This window comes from Notolepis coatsorum (assembly GCF_963971535.1).
Source record: "Notolepis coatsorum genome assembly, chromosome: 4".
Lineage (NCBI taxonomy): Eukaryota > Metazoa > Chordata > Actinopteri > Aulopiformes > Paralepididae > Notolepis > Notolepis coatsorum.
Window position 1 is genome coordinate 108,879,440 of NC_140168.1, and position 20,482 is coordinate 108,899,921.

Sequence of the window (20,482 nt, forward strand, 5' to 3'; positions counted from 1 at the left end):
CGAACTTGTCACCAACTGGACCGCAGGCTCCACAGCAAGCTGAGGAACGAGTTGAGCTAACCGTCGATGTTAAAACAGGGGGGATTGCGTATGCATAATGCCGCGGCAACCTGCGTGCCTCTGCCGCTCCGGCGCTGCCGCGGGGGCGTGCTAGGCGTGGTCACGTGGGACGCTGAACGCAAGTAGGTTACCTAAGTGTTCAGGCGTCCCGTCCACCCGCCCGTCCTAACGAAGGGGGGGAGGCAGTCAACTCCACCAAAGTGCGAAAAAAAAGAGGGAACCAGAGACCCCTGAAAACGCACAGTACAGGCGGGACCACGTGTGACACACACCCCGTGGCACACACCCACACACCCCTGCTAGCCCACCAATTGGCGGGACGCAGGAGAGGTCCCAGACCTCAGAACCGCCTGGGAGACAGAACCCCCAGTCCACGAGGTAAAACTTAACGAAGGGACCCGGGGAGGACCAGGAGGCCGCAGCACAGATGTCCTCCACCGAGGCTCCCCCTAACAGGGCAGCAGCCCGAGGGGGGACCTGTCCAGCCAACGTGCAGCAAAAGGCAACGCCCCCGCACAACCAATGTGACGGGTGCTGCTTGGACAGCGCCTCACCCGCGACTGGGCCACCGTAACAAACAAACGGTTGAACGGAAGCCCTGAGAGCCAGAGTCCTGAGGCAAACCCCCAGGGCACAGTCAGGACACGACAGGAGAAGGCCTGCCTCCAACTCACTAGCGTGAGGAGGCGGACGAACGCCTGAACCACAATATCCCTGGAGCGAAAAGAGCTCTGGATATTCTTTGGCACGAAGACTGGATTAGGCCGAATAGACAGGCACTCAGGCCGCACCGAGAGAGCACACAGCTCACCCACGCGTTTAGCGGAGGTGATTGCCAAAAAGAACACGGTCTTCAAGACAGCAGATCCAATGGCGCCTCAAGAGGCTCAAACGGGGCCTCCGACAACCGGCCCAGGACCAGTTGGAGGTCCCACTCGGAGACAGAACGTTCCATAGGCTTGAGATGCCGAGCGCCAAGCAGGAATGTTCTACGAGAGGGTGGCTGAACACCGCCCCCACACTCGACCATACGCCACTCCCCAGCGTAAGCCGCGGTAGAGGACGGAGCGTGCGCGTACCGGATAGCATTAACCACTTAATAGTCAAGACACATCCCCACCAGATTCACACTGTCAGCAGCCAAGCCGAGAGGCTGCCCCAGAACAGAAAGGCAGAACACAGTTCCGCGTGCCTGAGAGAGGGCCCGCGGTGACCACGGAACAGACCACGGCGGGGCCACCAAGAGCTGAATCAGGGCCGGGGACCACACAGCTGAGCCCCGGCACGACCAGGACCAAGTCCCGCGCTCCCGATGTACCCGCCCCAACAGCTGAGCTATCAGGTGGGTAGCAGTAACAGTAACAGTAAGAAGCATTTTGTATGAAAGTATTCTGTACTTCTGTATGACAACTATTAAAGAACTTGAACTTGAGAGGTGTAAGGGGGGGGAATGCGTACAGAATCCCGGACGGCCACGGAATCGGTCCCAGACCTGCCCGACTATGTCTGGACGTAGTCCCCACTCGTCAGGGTGAGGACCGCCCCGCGACATCACACCTGCACCCACATTCACCCTGTCGGGGATGTGGAGAGCCCTCAGGCAGAGCAGATGGAGAACGCCCATAGCCAGAGCCCGACCACGCCCGGTGTCAGACTGTCTGACAATATACGACGTTGATGTCGTGTTGTCCGTCCTGACAAACATGCTTGCCCACCACAAGGTGGTCGAGCCGTTTGAGGACCAGAAGGACTGCCTTCAATTCCAACACATTGAATGTAGCGCAGACCGGGCAGCATGGTCTTGCCAGCTGCCCCCTACTGCGTTGGCCCGGCACGTCCCCCCCCATCCCATGAGGGAGGCGTCGGTGAAGACAGTGACGTGTGACAGCCTGCTGCCCACGGGGACCCTGCAGGTGAGGGCACCAGATAGGGGTGGACGGTATAAACGGTATACGGTATAAACGGTATTAATTTGCTCTACGGTATGGATTTTGACTATACCGTGTAACCGGTAGAGCAGCTCTAAAATGGCAATGACGTCATGTAACCACAGCGCGACTATTTCAATCGCATTTGCCCCTAAAAATAGATAGAATTAGTCATAGATAATAGATATGTGCAAACTGGAAAAAGTTATTTAGGAGGCTTCGCGCAGTGGGCGTGTCAACACGCAATTGTCATTTCATAATAAACACATATCACTGCAGCGCACAGCAAGTTTCAATTTCAGTTCCTGGCATTTTTAACCAGTGGAGAAAGGTAAGATATTTCCCTGTTTTTCTTATATGAATTATTCTACGTTAATAAAACATACCTGGTGATCAACTACAGTTTGCTGTAAACATTACGATATGTGTGTAGTGTTATGATAACGACGGCTGCAGCGGGAGCCGGGAGGACTGCTGCAGCAGTGGATTTGCGAATAGCATGCAGTTGCAGAGCCGCAGAGCCAGGGGCTCTTTCAGGTCTGGTCACAGGCCCGTCAAACAGCGCCCCCCCACCCAACGGCTGAATTGCCACCAGACCTGAAAGAGCCCCTGGCTCTGCGCCTCTGCAGCTACATATGCTTCTAGCAAAATCCAGCCCCGCTGTTTGCAATGGGAGCAGGAGTCTCGACTCGGGACTTATTTTATTTGGAATATAATGACTTTATACGCAAAAGTAGCCTAGTTTTAAGTTAAAATATTATAAATCTACATGCCTTGAGGATGTCATTATTTATATAGCCTGCCTATCAGGCAAAAAAAATTATTCTAACAGAAACACTGATACCGTGATATATACCGTTACCGTCTATGCTTCAAATTATACTGTGATATAAATTTTAGACCATACCGTCCACCCCTAGCACCAGACCCTCCCCAGAAGACGAGGTCCCCCAGTACTGACATGGGAACCGTCAGCCGCTTCCACATGTCTCTCACCGGGTCCATTTCCATACTGGAAAAAACCACCTCTGTATCCTCCTCATGAAGAGGAGGCCAAGAGGGACCCCAGCAGCAGGCGCATCACAGACAGCGCCGTAACCGTCCTAGGACGGAACCTCCCGAGCGCGCCGAGAACCAACCACTCGCCGCCGCTCCGAGAGGGATGCCCATATAGTCCTTGAGCTTAGAAAAAGCCCAAGTACTCCACCCGTTGACTGGGAAGAGGAGAACTCTACTTCCAGTCTACAGCAAAACCCAGGCTGGTGAGACACCACCTGCCTGGTATGAGACCTGGCGATCTACCCTGACCGGCCAAGGACCAGAACGTCGTCCAGGGCAGAATACAATTCGTAACCCCTGACGACGCAGACGCCCCAGTGCGGTCTCCACGCACTTGGTGAAGATGCGGGGAGCCAGAGAGTAGCCGAACGGCAGCTTCTGGTACCCGTACGCTAAGCCCTGCAAAGGAAGCGTAGGTAAGCCCTAGGATGGAAGATCGGGATGCGAATACAGGTCTATGGAGGTGAACCAGTCCCCCACCTGACGCCGTCTAACAGGTGGGAGACGGTCAACATTCTGAACGAATGTTCTGGCGTGGGGTATGTCTGGGAGTGATTGCATTCTTTCATTTATTTGCATTTATTTTAAATTTGTTGGACCTTATGGTGTTCTTGTTCTGTTCTTGACTTATTGTTATGTTTTCTTCTTGACTTGTTTAAAGAAGACATGTACGGCCCATGGGGACATTAACATGTGTTGTTGGGCCTTATAAATAAATTTGATTTGATTTGAACCTTCCATGGGACAGGTCCAGTATGGGTCTGATATTGCCCCCCCCCCGATTTCTCGGGCACCAGAGAATACCGGGAGGAAACGCCACGCATCGCGTCCTCCTGATGGCTTGCTTTGCCAACAGAGATTGGATCTCGTTAGCCAGAGCTGTCACTGCTGTTGACCCTGACAATAGGGTCTGTACCAAACCTGAAAACGGAGGGTGGGGTTGTGCAAACTGCAACACAAGTCCCCGCCTCAGCGTTCTCTCCATCCACCTCGACATACGGTACTGCTGTACATATGTGATGATAATCCCAAGCGCACCCGCCGCCACTTGGCGCTGGTCCGCCAGGAACCGTAGATAGGCGGCCCGGTCCCACTCGCTGTGCGTTGCCAACCCTGGACTCGCCAACCACGCAAGCAGGGCGTCACATGGAGCTGGGATATCGCACCCTGACACTACCAACGAGGCAATCGCACCCAAGGGGGGACCCCGACAGAAAGGGCCGGTTTGATACGGGGGAAGCTGGGTTACAAAAGCTCCCCCACTGAACACCTCCCCGGCATAGATTGCTGAGGAACTGTTCTACAGCTGGACATGCAAGGCGTGAGGTCCCCACACTGCCTGATAGGGTGGGTTCCTACACACCGTAGCCCTGCAGTGATATTACTACCACCCAAATCACGCGCGCCTGACTGACCATCACCGGTCTTCCGGCCGCAGGAGGCACTAACGTGATACCTGGCCTGGCGAAGGCGGGGCTGGGGGAACTCGAGTTCCCCCGCTGACGACCTTTGTCGTTGACAGACACAACACCAGGCTCACCAAACACAGACGCAGAACGTGTGGCGTGGGAGCCGCTTGACGGCACAGCATTCTCACGGACAGACCCAGGCCTAGCCAGCAACTGGGTGTCAGCCCCTGTCCCCATGAGAAGCGAAACGTGGGGCCGCTCGTGCTTCACTGAAGGCACGCGGCCCGCAGCCAAAGGGAACAAATCGGAGCCCGTATCCCGCTGTTGTTGGGGGGGGGGGGGGGGGGGGGGGGAGGGAGAGAGCTAGACACAGCTAGACGGCAACGTTTTTTTAGGGCATGCTCATCTAATGTAGCCGATCCCTCGGCCGCCAAGGCTGTCGGCCCTGTGATCACCTGTTGTCTTTGTGTCCAGGGTACCTCAGGCGGGGGAAACATGGCCACTGGTTGGAGGCCTCGCCACAGCCGCTGGCGAGGCCGCGCCCTCACCTCTGGCTGCGCGGTGTGGGGCCTAGGTCTAATACTGCCCTCGCTCCCGCGGAAATACCAAAGTCCCTCTGCGGAGAGGGGAGCTCTGAGGAGGGAAAAACCTTCTCTCCTCCTCAAGGGGAGACTGATCCAACCAAAGAGGCCTGTGAACAAGCGTTGACAGCATCCTAGCCCTCCCTGCGGTTATAGCTTGCGGCTAGGTCAAAGCTAATAACCTCAAAACCTTGCACAATGTTCTGACGTCGGGCTGGCCCTAAGGCCCCACCACCTGACATAATTTGACAGAAAAAACAGCAATTCGAACAATGTTGCCAGACGCTGCTAATTCTATACCGTGGCGGTATAGGCTTTAACAGCCCACCAGCCACCTGCCGGGCCGACTCGCCTCATGGCGTCGGCCGGGCGGGACACCGTTCCACCATGTCAGAGGCAAAGGACTGATGCCACCTGCTTCACAAGCACGGAGCACCAGTGGTGGCTGCAGACAAAAGACTACTACTAGTGAAGCACTGCCTCACTAGTAGGTATGCAGCAACCTCCACTGTGGTGTGCACCCATGAAGGGGTAAATGAATAAATGAACGAAAACTCCACCAACACACTGCAGAATGGGCTAGCCCATACACACAATTGTTAAGGGGATGCAGACCAGAGAAAAACACCAGTCCCGCACACAATTCATAGATTCACAAAAAGCACACCAGCCCTGAGCCTCAGCCCATCCACCCATGAAATGGTAAACAAGCCCCTGTCAAAACCCCCAACATTAGACACCGATTGACCGTCAGCATGAATGTTTAAGAGGAGGGAAGACATTTTAGTAAAGACGGCCCTCGGCGGGGAACAAAGAACGGAGACCCAGCATTGTAGCATTAGCATTAGCCGCGCGCACTAGGATAGTTGGGAAAACACCCAAAACAGAGTCATGATGACCATGTCTTCCCAAATATCCTGCCCCTTGCGCCAATACTTCACACGGCTGTCTCACGGGACAACGAGCAGTATTACTCATGCTAGTATCAATGCCTGACAACGCAGGCCTACCTGTGCGCGACGTAGCTCGACTGCTACTGTCGAGCGACGTCCCTCGATCCGCTGTCACGCAACGAGGAAACCCCAGGACAGGCCCGATGTGCCGAGAAGATTCCAGGGGCTGGTGAACCTCCGGCGAAAACCCAACATTGTGTAATTTCTCCCTGCGTTTCATAACAACTAGTTCACGGAGTGCACTGCAACGTCCGTGTTGGAAACAAAAAAGAGGAAGGTAGAGTGTGACCATGTCCGGCGTCATATAGCAGGATGCGGGGGCGTGGCCTGGTCACGTGCATGGAGTGCAATTGTTTGTTCGTGAGCACAGTAGGTGCTAGGAGATAAGATATATCTCATAATGGCAAAGAGCGAGACGCGAGGCCAGTATGATAATATAACATTGGCAAGCTTTCCATTTTTGCACAAAATTAGTTCCCTTCTATCACTAACATTATTGTTTAAGCATTTTTGTTTGAAATAAAGTTAGTTAACCCATTACCCGCCAAAATCGCTGTTCAGCGTTATTGCCCACCATGCGTTGTCTGCCAATATCGCTATATTATATTTCACCCACGGAGCCTTGTCATATGCTGCGGGAGCCATCATAACTCTGCAACGCTTCAATACCGCCACCTGGTGGCCGATCGGCGAGTTGCCAAACCGGAAATACCCGTTTCAGCTCGGTCCATCCCCTAATTCCGTCCGGCCACTCGTTTATCGTCCCGGGACTCAATCCACACACCGTGGACATGGATCGTTGCCATAACTCAATAAACAACATGATTTGGGCATATATTAGTATTATACAAACCGAAACTGGATCGCCTCGATCCCCACCACATAACTGGGATCTGTTTGTTCCACTCTCATCGCCCAACGGTACGAGGAGACTGACGTGAGTTTCAGCGGTTTTCTTTATCATTTTTCGATACAAACTGCTCTGATCAATATATCACCCATACTACATAAATAATTTAACGTCTGTCAATGAATTATAAACGACCCCCCCCCCCCCCCCCCCCCCTCCGTTCACCCGCAAATGATCAGTCATACCGTTTAGGACCATGTACATTTGACATTTTTAATATAACGTTGATCGGTATCAAATTGCATTTGATGATCTAATATATGCATTTATGCCTATATCTCACGTTCTATGAAATACTGCAGAAAACGATAAAAACATATTTATACTCTAGACGGTATTTTCGTGTGAATGAAAAAGTTAAACGTTCCTACATCCTGAACGATAGATAATTGATGTTGAATGGGCCATAGTAATGTCAATTTAGCAATACAATTTAAAAAGTTATAGCCCTGCAAAGAAAGTGCACATCTCCATAGACAAATAGCGCTGGCAGAGAATGGTTTAGGATGATCAAAGTGGTGGCAGAGAATGGGTTAAAAGGTCGTTAAAAAAATCAACTACACTTACCAGCCTGTCGTTCAGTGCTGTCGTCTAATACACGCCACAGCCATTGAGTAGTTTCTCAGTGAACGAAAACATAAACGTTGTTATTTTGCTACTTTTACGATTAATTGCGAATTGTTTCATGTTGAGCTATGGATTGTGGATGAATACACACAGAAAGGTACACCGTGCCAATGTTCATGCTTTATTTGTTTAAAAAGAGACTATTTAGAAATGTGTCCATTGAGAATACATTGCAATTTCAAGTGGGGTGGACCGTGCGGGAAACAACAATGACGTAACCACTACACCACGCAACAGTGTGTGTGTGTGTGTGTGTGTCTGTGCTTTTCCGTGTATCCGTCTCTATATGTGATGTGTGTACGTGTGTGGTGAGGGTCAATTGCAGGGAGATATTGGTCCTAATATGAAGGCAACATCTTTATTCTCTCCCCCTCTCCCTGTGTGTGTGTGTGTGTGTGTGTGCAGGGACGAGCCCGCCTACGTGGACCTGCTCGCCCCGTTCCTGCGCTACCTGTACTGCGAGCCCCAGAGACAGGCGCAGCATGCCCTCCTCCGACACGGCCTGCTCCGGGTCCTCCTGCCCCCCCGCGGCCGGGAGCAGGAGCAGGACTGGGGGCAGACCTCGCGGGTGTCCGACAGCCTGTTGCTCTGCCTCTACCAGCTGGTGCCACACATGCAGGTAGGGACCGGTGCCTGAAGCTGTGAAGCCCTTTGCTCACCATTGTTCACTATATAAATGGTAAATGGCTGCATTTATATAGTATATAATTAGGGCTGTCAAAGTTAACGCGGTATTATTAACGCGTTAACGCACGATTCTATTAACGCTCACGATTAACTTTTTAGAAACAAAAAAGAAACGTTTAAAAAATATAAGATTTAAAAAAAAATATCTTTTTACTAGACTTAACTCAGTGTGTGTCTGTGTGTGTCTGTCTGTGAGATATATATATATATATATATATATATATATATATATATATATATATATATATATATATATATATATATATATATAGAGAGAGAGAGGGGGGTGAGAGAGATGAGGAAGGGGTAAGAGAGAAAGAGAGCTGGGAGAGTGTGTGTGAGAGAGAGAGGGGGGGTGAGTACTCAGCCCTTGTGTGGGTGAATGTAACAAGTTTCTAATGTTTTCTTTCCCCTATTATTTCATGCACACTTTATTCATTGTTTTAAATTATTATTTTCTTTTAAGTTGTTTTGTGCATCACTCTGTTTTGAATTTGATGCAAATTTGCAATGCATGAGGGTCATCCTTTTGTGTTAAATGGCTGCATAAAGCAAGCATTTGTTGATGTTGATAAGAGTAGTAAAACTTGGAACTTGAAAAAGATCAGTTTAACACATTGTCTGCCACACAGTTTGCCCATCTTATACCACTCTCTGCCAGTGCTGTAACCCTATGGAGTCGCTCACCTTCTTTGCAGCGCTATAACTTTTTAAATATTATAGCTATATTGACATTACTATGGCCCATTCAACATCGGGTATCTATCGTTCCGGATGTGGGAACATTATATTTTTCCATTCATACATTGTCGTGTTAGTACCGTCGTGAATATAAGTATGTTTTTATACTGTATAGCAGTAATTCCTAGAATGCGAGCTATAGGCCCAGACGCATATTATACATAATCGATTGGTGTTTCGTTCCTATACACCAGGGGTCGGCAACCTTTTTGACATGGAGTGCCTGTTTGAAATATAGTTGTAACTAGTGTGCCTCAACAATATTCCATCAATCGTAATTTTTTTTTCTCATAATCAGGTCTTTTTAATGATAATTTTTACATGATTACATCATTATTGTTATTATTAACAATATTATTATGATGGTTGTATCAACCCTAAATCTGAGTTGGGGGGGGGGAATGCAATGCAGACAAACAGCTGCATACAGTGTGACCATTTCACTCACATTTGCCCATTCATTTTTGGACACATTACACACCATCGGTGTGTGTACTGTACGTGTGCTGTCATAGCTCCACCTACAGGCCTAATGGAGAACACCAGGAGAACACCAGGATGTGAATGGAGGGTGAATGTGAGGTATATCGTGTAAATAAGTTTTGATTGATCGCAAGACTACACTGTAAAAAAATAAATAATAATAAGTTACCAGAACTTACAAATATTGAGTTCAGTTACTGTGCATTAAGGTTTTCAGTTTTCAATTCATAATAAGTTAACAGAAAAATAAGTACACAACCACATTATTTCAACCTAATAAAACTATGTTTATTGTCATTGTTTTAAGAACACAAGTTGACTTGGTAATACTCACACTTTGAGTAAAAAAAAATTGCTTTTAACATGTGCGATGTTCAATGAAATAGAAAAATAAATAATACAATTAGTTGATTAATCCCAATGGTCACAATGGTGACCGTAATAATGTTTTTGTTAAAAGTCTCTGCAAATGTTACTGAATGATGTAGCAATGTATTTCCAGCTAAATTGAAATAATAAACAAATAAAGGGTCTCAATTAAATATGTGGTAGTAAAAAGAACCTGTGGGAGGATTTCAACAAGATAAATGCGACAACAGTGCAAAATATTTCACTATAATATTTCAAAGCAAAAAAAATAAAATAAAAAAATTATAATATTTTTTTAATGCTGCCCCCTGTGCCTATGAAAATGCCCCTGCGTGCCTATGCAGGCACGTGTGCCTAGGGTTGCCTACCCCTGCTATACATGCTATATTAAAAAGTTCAAATGCATATGATCGCTATACATTATGCTCCATCATGCGTGAAGGAAAGGGGGGGGGGGGGTCGTTTATGATTTCTTGATTGTGAGTAACGGCTTTCTTTAGTACGACATCATACGTTGATCGGATGGATTGCAATGAAATAAATCGAGCTGGAATTAACGTTGGATTCCTCATACCTGTGGCCGATGGGTCTGGAGAAAAAAAATTCCAATTATTTGATTTCGATCTGCTTGATCCATTTTCCGTTTGTACAACGCAATAAACGCCGAAAGCATATTGATTCTTGCGTCTCGAAAGCGATCCAATGCACTCGAGGTGTTTGTCTGGATCCACGTAACAAGATAGCTCTGCCGGAGCTTTTCCCCCGATGCACAGAGCGCCACATCCGGTTTAGAGTGGAGTGCAACTCGCCCGAAATCCACCAGGCGGCGGTATTGAGGCGCTAGAGTCCAGCTGGCTCCCGGAGCCTTCCTGGATGAATTATGAATGCCAATAGCGAATAAAGGAAATAACGATCATAAAAACGAGTAAACTCGTTGTTGGTGTTATTAGATTGGCGGGCAATAACGAGTAAACTTGTTTTTAGCGCAGGATGTGTTAACACTTTGAGTGCCAGCAGGGGGCGCACGATTTAGCGCTTGAGTGCCAACGCTCTATTCAATGAGAGGGCGAGCACATTTGCGAACGCATAAACTATATCTTAAATTATGGCTATGTGTCTGTCTAATACGCCCGTTGCTTATCAATGACTTGCTTGCAGTCAACATTGTCGAAACGGATTGTTTTTTTATCTGTACATTTCCGTTTTATACCATTTTGAAAAACGCTCGTTTTTGGAAATGTCCAGAAAAAAGACATTCTGCAGGAATCGCCCTTTACTGGAATACACAAAAAACCTTGTAATTTTTCAGCCTATTTATGAATCGTTTTCAAATAAACGCTAGATTATCGATAGTATATGTGTACTTATGCACGCTAGAGAAGCGGGCTGAAAAATCGATTATCTTATTTCCTGATCAGCACACACACACACATACACACATAGGGGACATGTTGATAATATATCTGTGAAAAAGCTCTGATTACCCCAAGACTGGTAAAATAGATTCCTTACTTCAGATCAGATTATTCCTCAGATAAGATTATTCCAATTCCTGATCGCCATTCCAAATATCGATCGCGTTTATTGATCCAACGCTGGGTGCTTGAAACACACATTCCACACTGTTCTGAGGGACCACAAAGACTGCAATCGGCTCGGATTACATGCCTGACAAGTAAAATGTGGATTCCGGATTTTCTTTTCCACATGCGTTTTCATTCAGTCCAATCCAAAGGGTGCATTACCATCCGGGAGACGATAGGGGGCGGTATTTTCCCTGTTGGAACGCAGAGAGAGTCCCAGTGGTAACGTGAGGCTAGATTGATGAAAAATGAATGGAAATCGCTAATAAAAAAAATAACGATTAATAACGAGATTTCTCGTCGTTGCCACTGAACGGTTGGCATGAAATAATGAGAATTCTCGTCGTTAGCACTCAAAGTGTTAACACATTGTGCGGCAAAAACGAGTATACTCGTTATTACCCGCCATGAGGTGTGCGCCAGAAACGAGTTAACTAGTTTTTGGGATCAATATTTCATTTTTTCGCCATGGCATTCATAATTCATCCAGCCTCCCTCCGGACCCTGGACCCTGTTCTGATATTGCAACACCTCAATACTGCCGCCTGGTGGATTTCGGGCGAGTTACACTCCACGCCAAACCGGAAGTGGCGCTCTGTGCATCTGGGAGAATCCTCCGGTAGTAATATCTTGTAACGTGGATCAAGAGACACAATCGAGTGCATTGGGATCGCTTTCGAAACGCAATAATCAATATGATTTCGGCGTTTATTGCGTCATACAAACGGGAAATGGATCTAGCAGATCGACTTCAAATAATTGGAATATTTTAAACGACCCCCCCCCCCCCCCTTTCCTTCACACATGATGAAGCATAATGTATACCGATCATATACATTTGAATTTTTTAATATAGCGTGTATAGCAGGGGTGGCCAACCCGCGGCTCGCGAGCCGCATGCGGCTCTTTGCCCATCAATGTGCGGCTCTTCCATCCAAATTATTATTATTTTACGTTTTTTTTTTTTTTTTTTATGTCACTCATTCCATAAGGACGTAGAATAAACATTTACAATTTTTTTTAAAATGGTCCATTTGCATGTTCTTGGTATCTGAATCTAGGGACATATATAGATCAGTGTCAGAAATAGTGTTACTAGGCTTGAGTAAATTGTAATGAACCAAAGGAGAATATCAATTCTATTTAAAAAAAAAAATTCTTTGACTGTGAATAACACCATGCTAAAATTGACCAGACCTGAAAAATCTAAGCAAATGAATAAAGGGAAGATGATTAAACAGAAGGTTTTGTAGATACAGTACTGAATTCTGCCATCTTTTTTATAATAAAATTTCTCCACCATTTTTCATCATATTGTAACACCGTTTTTTGCAAGACGTTCACAGAAAGGTAGAGAAACTAACTGCGTTCCGTTTTATGGCAATAACGTTCAGGTTTGTGGGAGATAATCCCAAAAAATAAGAGAAATTTAAAAGTAAATTCAGAAGTCAGATGATTGACAGGGGCTGGTGTGAGCTGGGTAGGGTAGTTTTTCTAAATTTGAAAGCCCTGAGTCTCTTCCTTCAAAAGACTACACTCACTTTTGGATGTGCCACTTCCTCCTGTCAATATGCGCCGGTTTCCGACTCAATGCCCTGAGATTTCTATAATCTTATATTTCACTAATAACAGTTAAAATAATTGGTAAACAAACGTAATGCTGAAAATATACACTTTTACTGTATATCTCGGGCTTAAGAGGTTAACCCTGTGAGGCCCAAATTAAAAAGACATTAGCAACTTCAAAGGCCAGAGGATGAGCATATAAACACATTTACTATCAAATAGCATTGTGAGGCTGAACAACAGGACCAATTGACTATACATGTGCTTAAAGGGGAACTATCTTATAAATGGCCTTTTTCAGTGTTTACCATTGTTTCTTAGCTATGTGGACTTATATTAATAGGATCTATGTCTCTAATTCTCATATTGGCGCATTCTTCCAATTCTCCTCTCACAATATTCACCCTCACTGAACTGAGTCATCTGAAAATGTGCATATCTGTGATGTCAGAGATTTCTCAGCTGCATATTAATGTGGCAGTTGATGTGGCAGTTGGCACCAGGCCACACAGTGGTTGTAGCCCAGCCTCAAAACGGCTTAAGAAAAATGCGGTTTTTAGTACTCGATTAGAAATACAAAACAATGCATTTTTTTTTTTTTAAACTAGGTGTTCCATAGACTCACAGGAATTGTGTAAAAGTGCCCAAATAGTGAAAGAAATAGTAAAACAGTTCCCCTTTAACATTTTTTAAATAAACATTATTTCTTTAAATGGCTAAAAGTGATTTTGTAATTTTGCAACCGTGGGTCTCACAGGGTACTTTTAACCCTGTGAGGCCCAAATAAAAAAGACATTAGCAACTTCAGAGGCCAGAGGGTGAGACCTATAAACACATGAAGGGTGCCGTGACTGAAAAAAAAGGTTGAGAAACGCTGGTATATGGTGTGGCTCTTTGTGGTACCACAGTAATTTTTGTGGCTCTTAGTCTCTGACTGGTTGGCCACCCCTGGTGTATAGGAAATAAACGCCAATCGATAATCTATCATATGCGTTGGGGCCTATAACTCGCGTTTTAGGAATTACTGCAGAAAACCTTAAAAACATACTTATATTCACGACGGTATTAACACTTTTGAGTGCCAGCGACGTGTAATGTTGTCTTTTCATGCCCCCCGTTGAGTGCCGACGACGCAAATTGTCATTTGAATTCATATTTCATCAATCGAGTCTCCAGACCCTCTAGGAGCTCAGATGGGAAAATACCGCCCCCTATCGTCTATCCCTGTGTAACTACAGGTCATTCGATTAGACTGCTGGATCTGTGTGGCGGGAGCCAACTGGCTCCATTATGCTGGCGAGGGATCTGATGAACATGGAAGTGATCGCGAGTTGGAAAGCATCCTGGAATAATCAATCAATAGCAGCCAATAATCAATCAATAAACGCGATCGATATTTGGAATGGCGATCAGGAATTGGAATAATCTTTTTGGAGAACATCTGATCTAAGGTAAGGAGTCTATGTTACCAGTTTTAGGATAATCAGAGCTGTATTCACTGAGATAACAGCGCGTCCCGTATGTGTGTATGTATGTGTGTGTGTGTGATGTTGAGGAAATGAGGTAATCGATTTCTCAGCTCGCTTCTATAGCGTGCATAAGTACACATACTATCGATAATCTAGCGTTTATTTGAAAACAATTCATAAATAGGCCGACAAATGACAACGCGTCTAGTGTATTCGAGAATATTCCAATAAATGGCGTTTATGAGGGAATCTTTCTATTTTCCGGAAATTTGAGAAAATGTTCGAAATGCTATAAAAAGGATATGAACCGATAAAAAACTGCAAACAAGTCATTGATAAGCGACGGGCAGATTAGACACATAGCCATAATTTAAAACATAGATTATGCGTTTTTAACGCTAACATTGAAGTGGAAGATGGCATTCAAGGGGGTAAAAAGGAAAACACGGCCGGCACTGAAAGTGTTAACACGACAATGTATGAATGAAATAATATAACGTTCCCACATCCGGAACGATAGATACCCGATGTTATGGGCCAGAGTAATGTCGATATAGCTATAATATTTAAAAAGTTATAGCCCTGCAAAGAAGGTAAACATCTCCATACGGTTACATCACTGGCAGACTGGGCCCAAGGATGGGTACGATGCATGGCGGACAATGTGTTAAGGTAGATAAAAAAACAAATACAAAAAATGCGATTAATCGTGAGTTAACTATGGACAATCATGCGATTAATCAGATTAAATATTTTAATCGATTGACAGCACTATATATAATATAACCTCCCCTCCCCCATGCTTCTATGACACCTGCATTTCCCCAAGCGGTATCTTATCTTATCTTATCTTCTTCTTCGCAGGTGGACAGCGTGGAAGCGGTGCTGGAGCTACGCGGCTTCATCGAGGCCTTGCTCCCCGCTCTGGTTGGGAGTCCCAGGGAGCGCTGGGGTTCGGAGAGGGCCCAGCTGGCCCTGCAGCTGCTGTGCGCCTGCCAGCTCAGCCTGCAGCTCAGTGGGGACTGCAGGCCTCTCCTCTCCCTGCTGCAGACGCTGCTGCCCACCTGCCGAGAGGTGAGACACCGCCTGCCCTTCCCCCGTTCACACTGCAGCCAAAAGTGACCGCCTGCTACTAGGGCTGACCTCGACTAGTCGACTAATCGATCGAAAGGAGCCGTAGTCGACTGCCAACCTTTTACAGAGGCAATGAAAGAGGATTTCACCCGTCTAATGAACACACTAGACTAGACAAATTAATATCAGCACAAATGGAATGATAAAAAAAATTATTCGGGGGGGGGGGTAGTCGACTGGAGAGCGTCACATTTTGGCCAATCAAAGTCGACTATACAAACAAGCCTACTACCTGCCCTCCCCCCGGGCTGCGTTCACACTGCGGCCAAAAGTGACAAAGTGCAGCCAACATCAGATTTATTTAGCTCATACTGTATGTGACTCTAAGGGCTTTAAATGTGCCCTAAGCAGAGCATGTGAGCGGCGCGGGGAGTGGAGTGGGTGGTTTTAAAGTGAGCGGCGGAGTGGGTTTTAAAATGGGTCGGCGTGACTTCCGGAGCGGGAGTTCTCCTCCACTCCAAGCCGCTCCGGGCCGCTCAGTGCTCGGTTTCTCCCACACCAGTAGGCACCGGTTCACCATGCAGCCCACGGGAGGAGGCAATGCGAAAACTGAAGTTGAAACCTACCTCTCGTCCCCAAGATCAAACCCTGACGATGTCAAAGATGTCATTGCATTTTGGAAAAAAAAACTCCAAGTCCTTTCCACGCCTGACTAAAGTTGCCCGCAAAGTGTTCAGTATTCCCAGTGGCTCTGCGAGCGCAGAGCGGGTGTTTTCCGCTGCCGGTTTGATGTCAAGAAATCACTGCATGAGTTTGATTGGCTAAACTCGTGTTCTTGAAAGTGAACTCAAAGATAATGTAGCCGTAGGCAGTGGCACTGCATGGCAGATATAGGCACAAGACATGAGCATTGTTTTATTTTGTTTAAAATGCACAAAGTGACAAAAACAAATAGCCTATACCCTATAGCCTACTTTATTGCAAGATGCAATAATTGGCCTGCCTAAAGTTAATGGCCCAAAGTTAGCAGCGATGCTATTATTATTTTTAATTTCATACATTTATATAAATGTAGCCTATATCCAACAGCACTTTTATATTGGTTGATTGTATTCGAGTTTTTCAAAGGCTATAGGAAACTTGCACATTGAGTATTTCGTTTGTGTTTTACTGTGAGACACTTTGTAGACAGTTATGTCGAGTTATATTTTTATTTTCATAGGCATAATTAGCTATGTGATTTCCTGAGTTCGTTTGATAACAAGCCTGTTGCATTAATTGTCTTCAGTGGCTAAGCCAAGGCCTTATAGGCCTATTAGTATTACGGCCTCCTCTGAGGCTCCCAATGTCATATTCGTAATTTTGTATCTCAGATTCAGATTCAGATTACTTTATTCGCCATTTCATACAGGTACAAAATGGAACGTGTTTTGGCATTACAGTGCATACTTTTTTCACAATTAAGAACAATACAACAGTAAATAAATAATTTTAAGTAAAGTGCAAGACAGGACAGAACAGTGAGACAACAATAAGACTGTGAAAGTGCGGTGGTTGGGGACATGGATAGAGTGCAACACAAAGTTCAAGTCCAGAAGTCCAGCCCTAGCAGCTCGTCATAGAGGGGGGGGGCAGGGGGACACCTGACTCGTTTACCAGGCGAGCTGCTGAGGGGAAGAAACTCAGTCTGTGGCGGGACTTTAGTGTCTTGGGCAGCCGTAGCCGCCTGCCGTGGGGGAGCAGGGTGAAGAGGTTGTGACCCGGGTGGGCGGGGTCTGCCATGATCTTCCTCGCCCTCCTCAAGGCCCTGGTGGAGTGTAGGGACTCGAGGGAGGGAAGGGGGCAGCCGATCACCCTCTCCGCCGAGCAAATCACCCGCTGCAGCTTGGCCTTGTCTCTCACCGTGGCTGCAGGGAACCAGGTGATGATGGAGAGGGTGAGGATGGACTGGATGATGGCGGTGTAGAACTGGACCATCATGGTCCTCGGCAGCCTGAACTTCCTCAGCTGACGCAGGAAGTACATCCTCTTCCGGGCCTTTTTATTGAGAGCGATGGTGTTCAGCTCCCATTTCAGGTCCCGGGAGAGTGTCATGCCGAGGAAGCGGCAGGACTCCACTAGGGCTGTCTTAAATGCTTCGAAGCTTCGAACGTTCGATTCGATGGCACAAGCTTCGAACCTAAAAAAAAAAATCGAAGTTTAAAAAAAAAAAAAAAAAAATCAAAAAACTTTTTTTCAATTTTTTTTTTTTTTTACTTCGATTGTGTGTGTGTGTGTGTGTGTGTGTGTGTGTGTGTGTGTGTGTGTGTGTGTGTGTGTGAACTACGCATCCCAGTTAGGACAGCCGAATCCCGTCCAATCTTTCGCCGTCAACTAAAGACTCACTTCTTCAACCATTATCTGAAATGATAAAAAAAAAAAAAAAAAAATCTAACCGTGACTAACCTTACTGTCATGCACTTGTCCTAATAAACTAACCTACACTGTAACACGCAACACTTTGATGAACATTGTTACTCAGCTGATAGAGTTGTACCCTTCTTGCTGTCTTGTCGTACAGAACTTGTAAGTCGCTTTGGATAAAAGCGTCAGCTAAATGACTAAATGTAAGTGTGTGTGTGTGTGTGTGTGTAGGTGTGTGTGTGTGTGTGTGTGTGTGTGTGCGCGCACCTTGTAGAATTCCACACATAAGAAAGAAAGATACTGGGATGAATAAACAAAATAGGAAATAAAATGTAGAAATGCATGCAATACATAAATAAATATGAATCTCCATATATGAAATATAACATTTAGATAAGGTGCTACTGAGATGTTTTGGTGAGTTCTTTGTTTTTTTGTGGAAGTTGCCCTTCTTAAAAATGCATGAACATTCACTGATAATTGGTCTGTAGTGGAGTCTACAAGGTCTACATTGCCGGACCATGTAGAATCCGGACCTTGTAGACTGACATAATTTAGAGCCATATGAAATCCGTTTTATTATTTTCCAAATTCCATTTTATTTTTTCCCAAATTCCGTTTTTTCCGTTTTAATATTTCAGAATTCTGTATTTTGCTTTTTATGCTAATTTTACCATCAGAAATAGTGTCTAATAAGTGGGAATGAATAAATGTCTACAATTGAATATGACATAACAGTCCATTTAATGTTTTTAAGTGCTGCAACTCAGAAATACAGTTACATTTTACACAATACTTTTCAAATAATATTGTGACAAAATAAAAATACACATTTCAAGTGTAAACAATAGATACAGCTAGCTACTACTGACATTATCACAATGTCAGTAGCCTAGCTATATCTATTTTATTGTGATGAAATATAGTAATGCATAATTTAGGCACCTTTAGTTTAGTTTATTTCGTTTATAAAGGACAGTGTATAATGACAATCGTTTGCATTAAACAAATGGATTGCACCAGATTTAGCAAGAAGCTATCATTTCCATCTATAGTCCTATGTACTGTAAAACGTTTCATAGCTATTTAAGTTTATTTCGATTATAAAGGGCAGTGTATAATGACTCGTTTGCATTAAACAAATGGATGGGTGCACTAGATTTAGCAAGAAGCGATCATGTCCTAACATTATCTATTTAATCACAATAGTGTCGCACATGTTTTTGCGGGTCCAGTCCACGGAACGTTGACAGAATTAGCAAAACACCTTATCGCCGGAGGCATAAAAGTCATTAGGATACTGCTCTGCTCTGAATTGAGGGCTTATTGGGGAATTTATTAGCTTCTTGACGATGTAAACACCGAAGCAGCGAGACGCTTGGGAGACTGCCTGTGTTGTGTGTAACCCGCTCTAGCGTCCGCCTCCCCGGTCGCGTGTGCACCAAGCGTTCCACCCAAAAACGGAATTTCAGTCCAGATTAGGCCAAATTCTGCAATATTCCACGTTTTGCAGTTGATTCCATTTTTATTGGTCAATTCCGCGATTCCGTCCGCGATTCCGTGAACGCGGATTTCATATGGCTCTACATAATTCTGTGCATAGTTTAGTCTACACAGGCCATATTTCAAATAATCAAAATCTTACTTCATTCATCTTAAACATTCTTGATTTGGGGGATTGGTAGTTCCCATGAAATCTGAAGTTGTTCAAACGACAACAGCGATCCACCTTGAATTAAATCACACAGCCGAGTGAAACCTTGTTGGATGCGTCAGTCACGAAAGGGGCTACTTAATTAATTAATCCAACCCACTTTATTTATAGAGCACATTTAAAAACAACAACGTTTACGAAAGTGCTGTACAAGTCCCACAACATAAGATAAAAAAAAAAAAAAAAAAAAAAAATATATAAAAAAAAAAAAAAAAAATTTTTTTAATTTTTTTTCGAAGCTTCGAATTAAAATCGAAGCTCGGCCCCGAAGCTTCGATTGCCAAAAAAAGCTTCGAAGGTCAGCCCTAGACTCCACAGAGGCCACCGGGGTGCCTCCCAGAATTATCGCGGTGGGGGGGGCTGCCTTCCGCCTGAAGTCCACTACCATCTCCACTGTTTTCTGGGCGTTGAGGTCCAGGTTGTTGCAGCTGCACCAGCTCAGCAGCCTCTCGATCTCCCTCCTGTAGGCGGACTCGTCCCCCCTGGATATGAGACCCACCAGGGTGGTGTCGTCCGCAAACTTCAGGAGTTTGACCGAGGGGTGCAGAGAGACGCAGCTGTTGGTGTACAGGGAGAATAGTAGTGGGGACAGAACACAGCCCTGTGGGGAGCCAGTGCTGATGGACTTGGGATCGGAGATGTTGATTCCCAACTTCACCCGCTGTGACCTGTTAGTCAGGAAGTCCGTGATCCACCTGCAGGTAGAGTCCGGCACCTGCAGCAGGGACATCTGGTGCTCCAGGATGTGCGGGAGCAGGCCCGGACTGGCCATCGGGAGCACCGGGAGTTTTCCCGGTGGCCTGGCCTGCACAGATTTAAAAAAAAAAATCATATTTATATAAAAAAAAAAAAAAAAAAATTATTTT

The 20,482-nt window shown here is 45.7% G+C and overlaps 1 protein-coding gene across 1 annotated transcript in view; it reads left to right on the forward strand.

Annotated features, from left to right (window-relative positions):
• The window catches only part of focad (focadhesin), a gene marked incomplete at its 5' end in the record, with an annotated part of 227,009 nt that overhangs the window by 74,777 nt on the left and 131,750 nt on the right, over positions 1 to 20,482 (forward strand). The window contains 2 exons of the mRNA XM_084312069.1: positions 7,933 to 8,146; positions 15,290 to 15,499. Of these exons, the coding sequence (XP_084168195.1) occupies positions 7,933 to 8,146; positions 15,290 to 15,499 (424 nt within the window). The remainder of the gene's footprint in view (positions 1 to 7,932; positions 8,147 to 15,289; positions 15,500 to 20,482) is intronic.